Source organism: Nelumbo nucifera, chromosome 1, assembly GCF_055504915.1.
Source record: "Nelumbo nucifera cultivar China Antique chromosome 1, China Antique-T2T, whole genome shotgun sequence".
In the NCBI taxonomy this organism is placed as follows: domain Eukaryota; kingdom Viridiplantae; phylum Streptophyta; class Magnoliopsida; order Proteales; family Nelumbonaceae; genus Nelumbo; species Nelumbo nucifera.
This window is the reverse complement of record NC_142649.1, coordinates 3,237,087-3,253,585: the sequence shown is the minus strand read 5'-3', so window position 1 is coordinate 3,253,585 and position 16,499 is coordinate 3,237,087. Positions and strand designations below refer to the sequence as shown.

The window sequence follows — 16,499 nt, the reverse complement described above, 5'->3', positions numbered from 1 at the left end:
AAACAAATCAGGCTCAAGTTATTTGTAGGACGGGTTTTCAGCCACATCAAGGAAAGAAAACAATCAATTTAGGGGATCCATCTGATAATGCTGCTGGATTATATAACTAGTGTTTTTTTTTTTTTTCTTTTACTTTAGATGTGCAGGGGAGAACTTGCTATATGTTCTGTTCTCTATCATTTTGTTTCTTTACTCCAAAGCTTGTTTACATGGCTTATGATTGTGAGCATCATTTCTTGGGACTTTTTCCCAATTTGAATGCGGAAATTGGTTTGATTTATTTTATTTCAAATAAACTACAATGTGTAAAGGGGCTCAATTTTTGCAATGTGGTTAGTAGACAACTTGCCATGTCCATGGGTCAGGCAAAGGAATGAAATCTTTGATATAAGGATTTAGTTTTTGTTTTCGGAAGCTAGAATTTTAACCTAGAACTGGGCATAATTTCAGATTGAGTTTGAAATTTCATCAAAAAATAAATCTATACTTATGATTTATTGATCCCAATTTATTTGTTCTTCTCTTTTTTCTGTCTTATGTTCTTTCCTTATTTGTTTCATTTATTTCTTTTCGTCGTCTTATTTCATATCCATTTTGAACTGGAATTAGAGGGATGGACTGTATAGGTTCTTTATTTGTCACCCTTCAAAACTGGAAGAAAACAATGAAAATTTCAAAATTGCGACAAAATTGTCAATAAGAACTTGCTCAAAAGGAATATAAGCCTTTTTTATTGAAACTAGCTTTCTTTCTCAAAATATGTATATGTTATTGTCATTTTGATATTTGAAAGCTTTTCGGACTGATTATTAGTTTTTGTGATGCATTGGGCATAAGAAATTTGAAGCTTATATGACTGCCTCCAAGCAGACTTGCTCAGATTCTGATATTATTACTTGCTATTTTGTTATGTGACATTAGAGCTTTAATATTTTACTTTGCACATATCTTCAGGCTTATAATGGAGATGATTACAATGGTGCTAGGATTGTAAGCAGAGCGTATGAGCTTCGAGATGCAGTATGTGCTTTTATTCTTCAGTCTCTAGTTATACACAAAATGTCATTTTTCTCACTGTACCATGGGAATATATGTTTACAGGTGCAAGGAATGCTATCACAGATGGACCCTGCATTAGTTACATTCTGTGACAAGATTGCTGCCCAAGGGGGGCCAACCCGTCTTCCAGATGATGGAGGCTCTGGTTTTCCTTCAACTCCTGTTGTTCAACATGCAACTGTTACTAGGGCAAGTGCTCGACTTCGTAATGTTCAGCCTGAGGTTAACTTGAGTCAAAGTTATGAAGTATTGAGACGGCCCAAGAAGAATTCTGATGCTGAGAAAGCAGGTATTACCTTGGAAACCTTGTTGGAATTTCCAAGAGATAGCCTAGAAAATTTCTGGTTTTCTTGGCTTATTGGAAATTCCAAATTCTTGAGCTCAAACTAACATTGGATTAGTTCTCCAAAAACCATCTAAAACCAGGCAACAATCAAAGATACGATGAGCTTCTTCAACACTCTGCAGATCATTGATCCTGATCTGCTATAGTTCTAGTGAGAAAAAACTGTACTAGAAGGCAGAAGATCACTAATCTCATACTGAGTTGCTTATGGTAGTAGCTTAAGGAATCCAGGGCCGTCTGGGATTGGGGGAGTGTTCAGGAATGAGGATGGGGTTATTACTGTAATGTTCTCAGGCCCAATTGGAGAGGGTGACTCTCTTAGGGCTGAGATTCTAGCAGTTCTGGAAGGAATCCAAAGAGCAAGAGAATTCAACATCAGATGCTTGGTCCTTGAAGGGGACTCGGGAGGTGGTAATTAGGTGGCTGAAGGGAGACAACAGTGGTTTGTGGAGCTACAGCAATGAAAAGAAAAAATTTAAATGGCTGAGTAGGGATATTGAGGTGAAGTACAGCTGGGTGAAGAGAAGTGCTAACTCAATGGCTGATGGGTTAGCCAAGCAAGGGGCATTTAGGGAATCTCTATTTTGGGCTAATTTTTAGCTTCTTTCTTTGTTCTTTTGTTGTTGGGGAGTTAAGATAGTTTCCCTCCCCCTTTTGTAATTAAAGTTTCACAAAACATACTCATTGATAAAGCTTATTGTAATTGATCAAAAAAAATATTGTTTGTTTTAGTATGTGTAAGTACTGATTTAGGCCCTGTTTGTTTTCGCTTTCCTGGGTAAGTGAGTTTACTCGGGCAAGTGTTTCTCAGGCAAAAGTTACTTGAGTAACTTTGTTGCCAGCGTTCTTCTATGTATTCACTTACCTAGGTAAAGAGAGTGATGGAAGGGATTAGTGTTTTTGGTGGCCAGGTAAGCAACTTATCCACCCTCCAGGTGGGTATCGGTTACCCGAGCAACTGATACTCTTTGAAAAATATGTTTACCATAGGACCCATTATAGTGGCATAAGAACACAGGGAAGTTGGTCAATTACCCGGTTAACCAACTTATCCCTTGCGAGATACTGGTAAACTAGTGATTTAAAAGGCATGCTTAGGCACTCAGGCGAGAGTGGAAGAGGAATCTTATGTTATTGGTGTGTGTGTGTGTGTGTGTGGGAGGGTATTGTAGGCAGTGATTTAAAAGGCACACCTAGTCTCTTAGGCGAGGCACATTTTATGGTATGCGCCTCACCTAGGCCCTAGGGTAGCACTTTCGAAAGGCGTGCTCCTGGTGTGCCTAGTGCACCTTGCGCTTCAGCCCATGGGTGCACCTAATGTGCCTTTCACTCACTTCGCTTGCTCACTAGAGTTCTGAGAACCCCCTATTTGCTAATGTTGTTCATTCATTCTAGTAAAAATCTTCTTAAAAGGTAATTAAAATTATAAAATCTTTTTTTTTTTTGTGTAAGGATTAAGGATTTAAGACCTTAACATGGACTTGTTTGGGCTTGCCTCGAGGGGCTTGGTGTAAAGGCAGCTCATAGAATCAAGAATGTAAGATTTGTTACATCACATTAGCTATTTGAAGTAATGCAATTGAGGAAAAAAGGGAAATTGTGGGTTTTACATGCTTGAAAATGTTTTATATGTTTGATTTTATTTTTAAATTTTCATTTCAGTACACTTTACATGTTATGTTTGTATTTTAATTTTAGATCATAGGTTTTTTTAAATATTGATTTTAAAATTCAAGTTTATATTTTTATTAATATTATGTTTATTGTTTTTTTTGGCATTTTTGTATTTTTGTGCCTTACTTCAAAAAGGTGTCTGCCTTGCCTTGCGCTTTTGAAACACTGGTCGTAGCTGAATCTAATCAAAGGCATGAGATTATTAACTTTATGCGTCTTAAGACTTTGTTAGGATTTAATGAGGAGGGGGAGGTGAGAAAGTTATGATTGAGAAGGTAATGAGTAGTGTGGAGGAAGTGGGTAGTGATCAAGGGAGAGAAGGTCATGGAATTCCATGTTCAAAAGTTCATAAAAGAAAAAGAAATTACAGAACTAAACCATTACAAGAAGATGCTGAATAAAGATGAAGCAATGATGGTTCTGATTCGGAGGGAGATGTATTTAGTGATGAGACTCATGTTACTGAAAGATCAAATGTTTGGAGATAGTGCTGGTGAGTAAATCTTTGGGTCTGTTTCTCCTTGGGGGAGATTGCAAGGAAAACATTTGAGGAGCTGGAGGAGAAGTATAAGGGCAGGGAGAAAGATAATTTGAATTGTGTTGCAGCTGAATTTAATTTAAGTTCAGAGGCTGTTCAAGACAATGTAGGTCTTCTAAAGCTGTAGGGGGTGTTGTTTGTATGGATGGAGAGGAATTTGTGGATCAGACCTTTAAGAAGATTGCGGTTTTGATGCTAGAAAGGATCAGTGTTAGCTGCAAGGATCCAAAGAATTTTGAGAAGCTTCACTAAACATTTTAGAAGGCAGAAAATCATTGTTATGTTAGTTTTTGGAAGTTTTTGCATGGTTGAAAGGATACACACCCAAATCTAGAGTCTCACTCCAATTGTTGATATCACACCACACCATCTTATGCAAACCATTCATATGCTGACCATGTGAGTTCCTAGACTCACCTCTAGGATATTTCATGCTTATAAATATAGGGAACTGGATCATCCAGATCTCTCATGATAAATCTCACTTATCATTTGATATCACACCACACCATCTTATGGAAACCATTCATATGCTGACCATGTGAGTTCCTAGACTCCCCTCTAGGATATTTCATGGTTATAAATATAAGGAACTGGATCATCCAGATCTCCCATAATAAGTCTCACTTATCATTTGAATGCCTTACAATATTACCTGGGGACCTTTCAATTAGAAGCTAATACAACATAAATAGACTGCCTCATAAAGAAAAGCCTCATTTTATTAGCAATAAGGATAACATACATTGTACATTTGGTTTTGAATGAACACGAGGAAATATCACTTCCAACATCTTGCCTCAAAATTTTAGATCAAGGACATAGGCCCTCTAAGGTATTTTCTTGAAATAGAGGTACTAAAGTCTAGTAAAGGGAGATATATGCCAAAGTATGCTTTAGAAATGGGGAGTAGGGAAGGTGATATCCTTATTGAGCAGAACCATGGGTTGCAAGAAGATGATGATGGGGCTATACACTGATAAAAAGAGGTATCATAGACTGGTAGGTAAGCTTCTATTTCTCTCATTAGATTGTATAATGCATATAAAGTGCATATTGTTAGCCAGCCTATGCATGCTCCTAGAGAAAGGGTTATTGTTCAAGTAACATGATAAATTAGAAGCAATGTTTTAAAAGGTGTGAGAGGCATATGCTTGGAGGTGCGACTCTAGGCGAGGTGCCCCCAAAGTGCCTTGAGGCATATGCTAGAGGTATTGATACCTTTGAGGTGTACGCAAGGTGCAAGAGGTGTATGCCTCATATGCCTTTTGCATGAACTGTGCTTGAGGTGTACACCACATGCCCCACCTAGTAATTTAAAAGGCATGCCTAAGTGCACATGTGAGGTGCAATACTTTCAAATGGTGCACATCTGGTGCTCCTTGCACTTCATCTAACATGCACCTTTTGAAAATTTGTGCATTTTTTTCTGTTTTTTTTTTTTATGCCTAACCCCCTATTTGTTTTCTCATTCATTCATCCTAATAAAAGATGTTTTTAAAGGACAATTAAAATTTTAAAATCTTTTTTTTTTATAGGGATTAAGAATTTAAGACCTTAATATGGACTTGTTAGGTCTTGCCTCGAGAGGCCTGGTGGAAAGGCAACTTGTAAAATCAGGAATGCATGATGTTTAACATCACATTAGGTATTGGAAGTAATGCAATTGGGGAAAAAATAGAGAGTGGGAGTTTACATGCTTGAATATGTTTTATATGTTACGCTCGACTTTATTTTTAAATATGCTTTACATGTTATGTTTATGCATTTTATTTTTTATTTTTTGCATATTTTATCTTACTTTTTTTTCATTTTTGCATCTTGGGCACAAAATGCCCCTTGCGCTTTTTTTGCGCCTTGCACTTTTAGAACAATGCCTCCTCTTCCTTATCCTCCCCCCCCCCCCCCCCGTCCTCATTCCCCCCCTCTTAAGGAGGTTTATGCCTCCTTATGTTCGGGAGGCTTATGCCTTTTACATTCTAAACTACACCTCATGCCTGCAGGTAGTGGAACACCTCGTGTCTCACCTCCACATTTTAAAACATTCATTAGAAGTTGAAGCATATTGTGATGCTCATTGGCCTACAACTAGGTACTGCACTCTATTGCTGAAGCAGTGTAGGGCAATGGCCTTGCTAGATCTGGTGCTTGTCCAACAAATCTAGCATGAATAGCATTCTTGTTTGAGTTTTGACTATGGAAAATGAGCAAAATGAAAGTGATTCCTGCATGAATAATGTTGCTGTGGAAAATTTAAGGGGTTTTGCTAGATCTGAGAATTTAGCAAGCATGGAAGACAAATCGAACCCTAATGCTGTTAGACAGTTCAAAGGTCAAAAAAAAAAGCTATTCAGGTTGTGAAAGTTTTTGCCAGGCTAAAAGGGGGATTGTTCGGGGTTGGGCCTATATGAAGGTTAGAAATCTAGGAAGATTAGTTTGAGAAGCTGAGGTGCTTACACTCAAGCCAAAGATGATGTTGAGTTTGTGAATTAATGGTTCGTGTGATCTTGTAGGTGGGGTCCAGTAGGCAATTTCTGAGTTTGTTTTTGGTGGTAAGCTAACGGTTTTGTTTAAGTAGATTTTGGAATAAGTGGGTATTGTTATTTATATGAGCTTTGGTTATTAGTTTGAAGATTTTGTGGTTGGCCTTTTGGATCTGGATAGGGGCTCCTAGAAATGGGAGCTGTTGGGGTTGCTTGAGGGTTTTATGTATTTTGAATTTTCTATTGTTTTGACATCTTTTATTTGGTGATGCCTCATCAAACTTCTTTTATTTAATGAGAATTTATGTTTTTATTTATTACCAAAAAAACTATAGGGTAAATGGTGTGGATGAATTGTTATGGATCTGGATTCTGTTGGAAATTAAGAATTTCAGATTGATGGCCCTTTGAAACTTTACTGGATCCGGATTGGTAGAGTCCCTAGAGCTAAAAGAACCATGTCTTTTGCAAGCCTCTTTTACCTGGTCCAACTTTCAAGAAAACCAAGTTTGTTCTAAACTAGATAGATTCCTTTATTCCATTGCTTGAGAAGAACTTTGGGGAAACTTAGTCTTGAAAGCACTCCCTAGAGTAACCTCTGACAATTGTCCTTTGAGTCTCAACCAAGAGCATCCCCCTCGGGGGCCCCACACGTGGCTAGAAATGCCTTCCAAAGTTAATTGAAAAAATAAGGGAGTGGTGGATGGAAGACGGGATCAATGTCGATAATAGAGGGGTGAGATTCATGAAAATATTGAAGAGGCTGAAAGAAAGGATAAAGGATTGGAACAAAGAAGAATTTGGGAGAAGAAAGAAAGGACTTAATTGCTAAGAGGATTGAAGAGTTAGATCAAAAGGAAGCCCACAAAGAGTGTAATGAGGAGGAAAGAGCAGAAAGATGGTGCCTAAAGGTTGAATTAGAGGAATTGTTGAGGAAGGAGGAAATTTCTTGGAGGCAAAAATTGAGATGTAAGTGGCTTATGGAGGGTGATGGTAATACAAATTTTTTTTACTCAGTTGAAAATGGAAGAAGAAGAAAAAATCTGATTTCGAGTGTTGAGTTGGAAGGCCGAGTGTTAACTTCAGAGGAAGAAATTGTTAAGACTAAAGACATTTGTGGATCACTTTAAGTCAATTTTTTCCACATCAGGTGAAAGGAAGTAGCCACAAGTAGCCACCCTAGAAAAGCAATTTAGTGTGGAAGAGGTTCATGAGGCAATTTTTTCAATGGAGGGGTCGAAAGCCCCTGGACTTGATGTCTTTTCAATGGCATTCTATCAGGATTGCTGGGAAATCATAAAATCAGATTTGATGGGGGTTTTTGCTGAATTCCACACAAAAGGGAGAATTTCACAAGGTGCAAATGCAACCTTTGTTGCTCTACTGCCCAAGAAGAAATAAGATAAATCTCGAAAGGATTATAAGCCAATAAGTCTAGTAGGCAGTTTGTACAAAATAATTGCTAAAGTCCTGGCAGGAAGATTCAAGAGTATCTTGCCCCTGGTAATCTCACAAAATCAAGGAGCATTTGTAGAAGGGAGACAAATAATTGACCAGATTCTTGTGGCAAATGAATGCGTGGAAAAAAAAAAAAAGAAAAAACAAGGAGCTAAAGGTTTAATCTGTAAATTAGATCTAGGAAAAGCCTATGATATGGTAGATTGGTCCTTTCTTTTGGGTTTGCTGGAAAGAGTTGGGTTGGGAGGAAAATGGAGAAAGTGGATTAAAGGCTGTATTAGTTTGGCTGATTTTTCTATACTAATCAATGAAGTGGCCAAAGCCTTCTTTCCAGCAAAAAGAGGACTAAGGCAAGGTGATCCCATCTCCCCATTCCTTTTCACCCTTGTTGTTGAGGTACTAAGCAGGCTGATCTGGAAAGTCGGATTAGAGGATGGAGGGTAGGAAGAAATCAGATTTGGGTGACACATTTGCAATTTGTTGATATAATCATTTTTTGTGAGGAGTGCTTGGAATCCATCTTGAGAAACTTGAAAGCCCTAGTTGACTATTTTCAGAGAACTTCAAGTTTAAAGAGTTAATTGGGAAAAGAGTTGTGTTGCAGGTGTGAACTTGGAAGTGGAAGAGACTGGAATACTAGACTGTGAGGTAAAGAATTGGCTCTTAGATTAGCTTGGCATGCCTTTTGGGGGGGGGGGAATCGAGAGTAGATAGCTTTTGGAAATCAATATTAGAAATATTTGCTAGGAAGTTAGCCATGTGGAAAAGAAGCTACATCTCTATGGGAGGGGGGGATTACTTTGATCAAATCCACTCTAGCCAACTTACCCACCTACTACCTGTCCACCTTTAAAATTTCGGTAAAAATTGCAACACAATTGGAAAAAATAATGAGGGATTTTCTGTGGGAACCAGAAGATGAAAAGAAAGATCATTTGGTGAAATGGGAACAAGTGTGTAAAACTAAGGATCAAGGAGGACTAGGTTTAGGGAATTTGGTTAAGAGGAACATGTCTCTTCTAGGAAAATGGTTGTGGAGATTTCCCCTTGAAGGAGAAAGGTTATGGCACAAGGTCATTGAAAGCATCCATGGTGTAGCGGACAATGGCTGGGACGCAAAACTAGCACCTCAAGCAGCTTCAATCTCCCCTTGGAAAGCAATTTTTGAGGTACTTTCATCCTTCCTTAATTTTATCCGTTGCAATGTGGGAGGTGGAAACAAAGTCCTAGTTTGGGAAGACCTCTGGATAGGGGACTCACCCTTGAAACAACAGTTCCCTGTTCTCTATACTTTGTCAGACTATATGGTTGAGCCTGTTGCCAGGTTTGGTTCAATTTCAGAACTTTGTTTAAATTGGGACTTGGGTTTTAAAAGAGGTTTGAGAGACATTGTTATGGGCCCGCGCGTAGGATCTCGTTACGGGTCGGTCCACGGGGAGAAAGCCCTGCTTTCCCTTGCGCTTTCCCTTGCGTGCAGACCCTATTGCGGAAACTGAATGGGTGATTTGTCCAAGAGACCACCCGAACTCTCCTCACTCTTTTCTTGACTGGAAAACTGAATACTTTATTTCAACTCGTAGCTCCTTAAATAGGAGATTACAGAAGCAAATTCCTTGTTGGATTCGGCTAGGCTAGGGTAATCCAACTTAAACTCAAACTCCTAATTACCTACTCCTAATGGTAACACAACTCTTACTTAAGATAAGATAAGGATAAGGATAAGATAAGATAAGGGATAAGGATAAGGGATGAGGAATGGTGTAACTGGCGGCAAGTTGGTGGGCAGAGCTGATGTAGTAAGATAAGTGTGGACCCACCCTAATGAGCTGTCATGTGGGCCCTGCCCTACTACTGCTGTCGGGCGGTGCACACGTCTCGTGGTGCTGCTGCCTAGTGCTGCTGTGCGGCGCTGCCTTGCGCGCAGCCGGGCGGTGCGTGCTGCCAGGCGGTGCGTGCTGCTCTTGCGCGCTGCCGGGCGGTGCGTGCTGTGTGCTGCCAGGCGGTGCGTGTTGCGCGCTGTCGGGCGGCACGTGCTGCTGTGCGGCGCTGCCGGGCGTACTGTTGCCTATGACTGCGCCGCAGTGTGCTGCCGGTCGGTGTGTCCATAACATCACACCCCTCCTGGACCACGAGCTTGTCCTCAAGCTCGAATTCCGGATATGTGGCTTGGAACTCTGCCAATGGATCAAACGGCTACACACTATCTCTCAGTCCACCAACAGCATGAACAACAGGGACTGCCCCGTAGCTCAGTGCATAAAGCTGGTTCAGTCCACATGGCACAAATCTAGAAGGCATGAGTAGGATGTCCGCACCAGCGGTTATTCGATGAGCCATTTTCACAGAGAAACCGACCCAACCCCTGACTTTGTCATGGTGTTGACTCTCAAAATGTCTGAGAAGCTGTTCCCAGTCAGGTCTCCCAGTGCCCAACACGACTAGTTGCACATCCTGGTCCACCATCCAAGGAATGGACTCAGCAATGAGATCAACTCTAATGGTCAAGCCTGCCAATACCCAATCAGAGGGACATTCTCCCGAAGAGGAAGACCAAGCTCCCTTTGTAGATTTGCTTTGCATTGAGGCTTGCCAGTCTGAAGAGTCTCCCTAGAGTAATCGGTGTAGCCATCAGATGCCAGGTAAACATCCAACTGTGGGTTCCATTCCTTTGCATCAATCCCATTCACGATGCCCTTCAGCTTCCAATCACACTCATTTATTATTTGATGCAGACCCCAGCCACCTTCTTTAGTTTTCAGCTCCCAGGCGTAACCCTGGCTTACAGTGACTACACGATCTACTGCTTCCAGGCCAGCTGCAAGGATATTGAAGTGTTCCCCACCTCCTGGGTCATATAGTTTGAAGTAGTTTTGTGGAAGATCCACATAACAAAAATCGCGTACTGGACCACGACCCCGGTGTGCTATGTTGTGGATCACAGGAACGCACCGGGTATACTTACAGAAGAGAACCTTAAGAGCAGCCTTACAGAAGCGAACCATGCGTTTTAAATATCCCCTCGGCCTCCCCCATATATATTTTTCTCAATGTTGCGAAACATAGGGCTGTCCATGAACACAAAATCCATGCCATCAATATAAGCTTGAAAGAAAGTTACCTCCATATCCTGCCCATCCACCTTATATCTCTTGCGCACTCCTGTTTCTTGGGCTTCTGCATAGTTATCATACCGTGGTGCCACAACCATAACTCTATGTTCACGCCGAGCCAAAGCCTTCGGTAAAGCCCTAGCAACATCGCCAAGTCCACCTGTCTTCGACAAAGGAGCGCATTCTGTAGGTACCAATATAATGTTCGTGACATTGTCCCCGGCCAAAGGAGGAGACTTTACAGTCTCATCCTCCGTGCGCTGATTCTTGGTAATAACTGTGGCTGTAGGGGCAGCGATCTGTTGTTCGCTGGATGCCTCTGCCCAGTCCGGATGGCGACTGTTTGTGTTGGCGATTCCCTCAGAACTCCTTTCTTTGTTGGAGAGGAATGCTTCCAGGTGGCGTCGCAGCTCCCGGACATCTTCCTTGACTTCACGAACCTCCATGTTGGTTTTTGCTAGCCTATGTTCCAGCTCGTTGACCTTGGATGATAGCTGCTTCATATCGCCCGTGACGTTTGGCTCTGATACCAAATGTTATGGGCCCGCGCGTAGGATCTCGTCACGGGTCGGTCCACAGGGAGAAAGCCCTGCTTTCCCTTGCGCCTTCCCTTGCATGCAGACCCTATTGCAGAAACTGAATGGGTGATTTGTCCAAGAGACCACCTGAACTCTCCCTTGGGGTGATTTGTCCAAGAGACCACCCGAACTCTCCTCACTCTTTTCTTGACTGGAAAACTGAATACTTTATTTCAACTCGTAGCTCCTTAAATAGGAGATTGCAGAAGCAAATTCCTTGTTGGATTCGGCTAGGCTAGGGTAATCCAACTTAAACTCAAACTCCTAATGGTAACACAACTCTTACTTAAGATAAGATAAGATAAGGATAAGGATAAGATAAGGGATAAGGATAAGGGATGAGGAATGGTGTAGCTGGCGGCGAGTTGGCGGGCAGAGCTGATGTTGTAAAATAAGTGTGGACCCACCCTGATGAGCTGTCATGTGGGCCCCGCCCTACTGCTGCTGCCGGGCGGTGCACCCGTCTCGTGGTGCTGCTGCCGTGCGATGCGTGCTGCTGCCGTGCAGTGCGTGCTGCTGCCTAGTTCTGCTGTCGTGCGGTGCGTGCTGCGTGCTGCGTGCTGCCGGACGGTGCGTGCTGCGCGCTGTCGGGCGGCGCGTGCTGCTGTGCGTGCTGCTGCCTATGACTGCGCCGCAGTGCGCTGCCGATCGGTGTGTCCATAACAGACATTGAGTGTGATTCCCTAGTTCTGCTATCAAAGTTGGAAAAGGTATTCTTGGATCAAAGTTCAATGGACAGTAGAGTTTGGTCTCCCTCTCTGGATGGCTTGTTCTCATGTGCTTCCTTCTTTAACATCCTAACCATTTTAGATCCTATGGGAGAGAACTTTATGGTGAAAGAAATTTGGTGTAAGCCAATCCCTCCCAAAGTGCAGATTCTTTGTTGGGGAGTGTTCCTTGGAAAGATTAACACCTATGATTTACTACAGAAAAGAAGGCCAACCAAGTGCCTCTCTCCTCATGTTTGCATCCTCTATTTGGGATTACTTTTCCTCACTCTTTGGATGCAGATGGGATCCCCCACAAGTTTTGGTCAGCCTATTTAGTTCCAATTTTCTGTGGCAACAGAAAAAAAGGGCAAAATGTTTATGGAGGGTAACAAGAGCAGCTGTAGTTTGGACCATTTAGGAAGAAAGAAATCAAAAGGACTTTCATTGAAAAGAGCACAGATCTGAGGAGGAAGTAATTGAAACAATAAAAATCAGATCTGCTGACTGGGTAAAAACAGTAGATTTCTTCAAAGTTGTTTCAACAAATGACATAATAAGGAAATGGAAGGAAGTGTCACAAATGGATTTGCACAAAGAAATTATCAAAATGGATTGGAAACCACCAGAACCAAACAAATTGAAGCTGAACTTTGATGGTAGCTCCCTTGCAAACCCAGGGAGGGCTGGAATAGGGGGAGTATTCAGAAACCATCATGGAGAAATCATGGCGCTGTTCTCAGGACCAATTGGGTATGCAGACTCGGTTCAGGCAGTGATATTGGCACTCCTGCAAGGGGACTCACTTTTGGTCATCTCTTGGGCAAAGCAAGTAAAATTAGCACCATGGAAGTATAGATCAGTGTTTTAAAAGGCGTGGGAGGCGTACGCCTGGAGGCCTCCAGGCAAGGCGCTCCCAAAACGCCTTGAGGCGTATGCCAGAGGCGCTGATACCTCTGAGGCGTATGCCTCTTGCGCTTTTTTCATGAGGCGTGCTAGAGGTGTACGCCTCTTGTGCCTCATGCACACCTGATATGAAAATCCAGGAAAAAAAAAAAGAAAAAAGAAAAAAAGGAAAGGAAAGAGAAGAAAAAAAGAGAAAAGGAAAGAAAAGAAAAGGGAAGGGAAGAAAAGATAAGGGGAAAGAAAATGGTTTGCCCCCTGCCCCTTCGGCTGGGGGACTTCGCCCCCTTTTCGATGCAGACCAATTTGTTTTTCTGAGTTAGGGGGGTCTTGCTCCGCTTCGCTCGCTCACCTTTGCTTCAACAAGACCCACCCTTTGAACTACTGTTATGCATCTTTATTCTTCTTAATATAAAAGATTTTTATTAAAGATAAAGAAAAAATGAGATCCCCCCTTCATCTTCATCCTCCTCCTAACCCCCCCTCCTCTTAAGAAGGCTTACGCCTCCTTGTGTTCGGGAGGCTTACGCCTCTTGCATTCTGAATTACGCCTCACGCCTCTAGGTAGTGGAACGCCTCGCGTCACGCCTCAGCGTTTTAAAACATTGGTATAGATTTGCTTTCAGGGAGATTGACTCAATAGGGGTTTCAACTCTACTTTTGGGTGGACTAAAAGGACAGCAAATGGATTGGCAGATATCCTAGCAAAAGAGGGAGTTGATAAGCATTCTCTCTATTGGGCAAAATTATAACTGGCTGTATTAAAAAAGAGGGTTAACGATACTTGTTTGATGGGAACTTTCAATTTTTGTTATACTCGGGGAAGTACTGTAATCTGTTATTAAATTAGTAAAAATCCTTCTTGCTGATCAAAAATAAATAAATAACAAGTGGCAATCAATATGACAAACAACCCTGTTCAGCATTATAGGACCAAGCACATTGAGATTGATAGACATTTTGTAAAGGGAAAGAATTATCTCTGGAGAATTGTGTATAGCCTACCTGCCTTCTAGGAAGCAGATAACTGATGTCTACCAAAGGCTTGCTTAAGAAAATATTTCTTGAATTGTGAGCATACCAAGAATGATAGATATCTATTCTCAGCTTGAGGGGGAGTGTTGTGATGCTTAATATCATATGGGCTGGGATGTAACATGTATTGCTGTTATTCATATTCTTTTTGTTTCTTGTTGGAATGTATTTAAACCTTTTATTTGCTGCTGCCTAAAGAGGGTCAATCTTGTACTTTCTCATACTTTTGAACATTCATTTAAATATCAAATTAGGGCTGGACAGAGACTTTTCTGCTGCCCCATTCCTGAAATCTCTTCTCTTGCATTTCTTCTTCTCTTGTTTTCACACTGGTTCACTTCAAACTCCACCTGATTCCTTGTGAAAGCATCATAGAATTTAGCTGTGAAACAGCCATTGGAACATAATTCTTCCATTTTGTATCCAGATTCATTGGGATTATAGATGAAGCTTCTAGCTGACTCATCAATGTGACACACCTTTCCTTATTTTTCTATGGATTAAGGGATGCAGACAATCTGCTTCTACCTTGCCTGAATGCATTGACATATATATTGTTTTGTTATTAATTGAGGGAGAGATTCCCTCGGAACATGCACATAACTAAACGCAACAAGATCATGGAAGGATTTTACTATATCTGGAGCTTTGCTTATAGGATCTTGGATACACATCACACATTCTCAGAATTCAACATTGTTCATTTTTCCAAAACTGCCTTGCATGCTTTCCTCAGTCGTAAACATTTTAAAGCCATTTAATAACTAGAATCTTCAAAATTTATTCCCAAATACTTTTGAGTGTAAGTTTATGTAGGTGTGCAACTTGGGTAGGTTCAACCTAGAGCTGGCTTGACCAAGTGATGTAAAGTTGGGCTCAACTTGAAGCTGACCAGAAAATAGGTTGAATTGCATTGGTTTTCCATGAATTATGTTGTGTTGAAGTTGGTATACCTCAACACAATTTTATACTTGCCTGGTCAAGCCAACTGAACCCAACACAACCCAAACCTGACTTTCATATATCTTTGTTCAAGGAAAATACTAAGGAAACAGAATAGAATTTGGCTCCTAGGATGAATCTCATGTGAATTTACTGTTTCAATATTACTAGCAAGTATTATTCATTATAAAGATTTCTGTTATCGATAAAAAAAAATATTACTAGCAATTTAGTTTGCTGTAATTGCTACTTGGCTCTGCCAAATTTGACTAATTCAACTTATACCTGTGCAAGTTAGATTGAACCAAGTCTCTGAGTTGTAGTTGGGTTGACTTCACAACCCATTTCTGTGCAAGTTACACCATGGATGTTGTTATGCTTTCTCAATTCATCCTTTCTTCGGAGTAAATGATTCAATCGAGTTCTCTGGCTTTTGTACTTAACTTTGGAATCCTTTGGATTGTTCCATTGGCTGTGAAACTTAATTTTGAATATTGAAAATCCAAGTAGATGTGTACCAACTGTGTTTGTTCCCCCCCTTTTTTTGTGATACTTTTATCCTTGCCTGATTTAATTGAAGTCCTAATATCTACAATTGTTTTCTGTACTTGACTTGGCAAAATATGCCATTTTTTTTTATTGATCAAACCCAGTAATATAGGAAATATTTAAAATGCAATATGAACACAGCCATTTAAGTGTAATTGAAGGTTGCTTTTTTGACTGACCATTGAGGAGAATTTTCTGTGATAAATTTTTTGAACCTCAGTTTCTTGAGATTCTAGAAGGATGGAAAACTCTTGGAAATTCACTTGGTTGTTTGGTATTATCATTTGACTAGATGGCAGGTTCTGACATTTTACAGTCAATTATTTTTGTATGTTTGCGTGTCTCTCTCTCTCATTGCATCTTTTCATTTATGGGGAACCTGTTCCATGACTTGGTCCATGGCCATGAATTATATAAAATAGAATAGAAAGCTCAAATTAACTGGTAGATATCGCCACTCTGCAGGATTGTTTTTGGGTCAATAGTTCGTTGTGGTATGCGTTAGACATATATGTGATGGATGGTTCCAATGTATACATGCCAAGTGGCACCAAATCACATACTTAGCGGCTTATGGATCATGCATTGCTGTTTTTTTTTAAGTGTGTTATTGTGCATGTATCATTCCCTTGGACTGAATTTTTTCTTCAGACATAAGCAGCCCAATTTTACATGAAAGATTGGTTAGTGGGCTGTGGGCAGTGGAGCACTAATCCATTTCCCATTGTATTTGTATACAAAGGTCGCATAATGAGTACTGACATTCCACTATTCGTCTCTTTGAACATGGTTGGATGCAGGTAAACTTTGGCTGTTTGGGAGCTTCCTGCCCATGACATGTTACCATGGGTGTGGGGTAGAAGAGTATTTGCATCCAATATTCTTTCAGTTAAAAAGACAAGCTAGGAACTGAATGGGATAATTTGTCATGCACAGGAAGCTTCCAAACAGCCAAAATTTTTCTGTTGGATGCCATGGCATTCTGTATTGTGTACATGCACATGCATCATAGTACTATTATATGCCAAGATTCAATAGTTACTATCTTCCAAATTATTATTATTATTGTCGTTGTTGATATCCCGTTGCAGTTCTCAACTGTTTATTTGAATCTGTA

General features: G+C 40.8%; 1 protein-coding gene and 1 pseudogene across 5 annotated transcripts in view; one reads left to right on the top strand and one right to left on the bottom strand.

The window, feature by feature from the left end:
* The window catches only part of LOC104605280 (cell division cycle protein 48-related / CDC48-like protein), a 71,438-nt gene that overhangs the window by 54,383 nt on the left and 556 nt on the right, over positions 1 to 16,499 (top strand). For all 5 annotated transcript variants that reach the window (XM_088894998.1, XM_019199082.2, XM_019199083.2 and 2 more), the window contains 2 exons: positions 955 to 1,020; positions 1,102 to 1,348. In XM_088894998.1, coding sequence (XP_088751124.1) covers positions 955 to 1,020; positions 1,102 to 1,348 — 313 coding nt within the window. The remainder of the gene's footprint in view (positions 1 to 954; positions 1,021 to 1,101; positions 1,349 to 16,499) is intronic.
* On the bottom strand, positions 1,355 to 16,494 carry LOC148802851 (granule-bound starch synthase 2, chloroplastic/amyloplastic pseudogene; annotated as a pseudogene).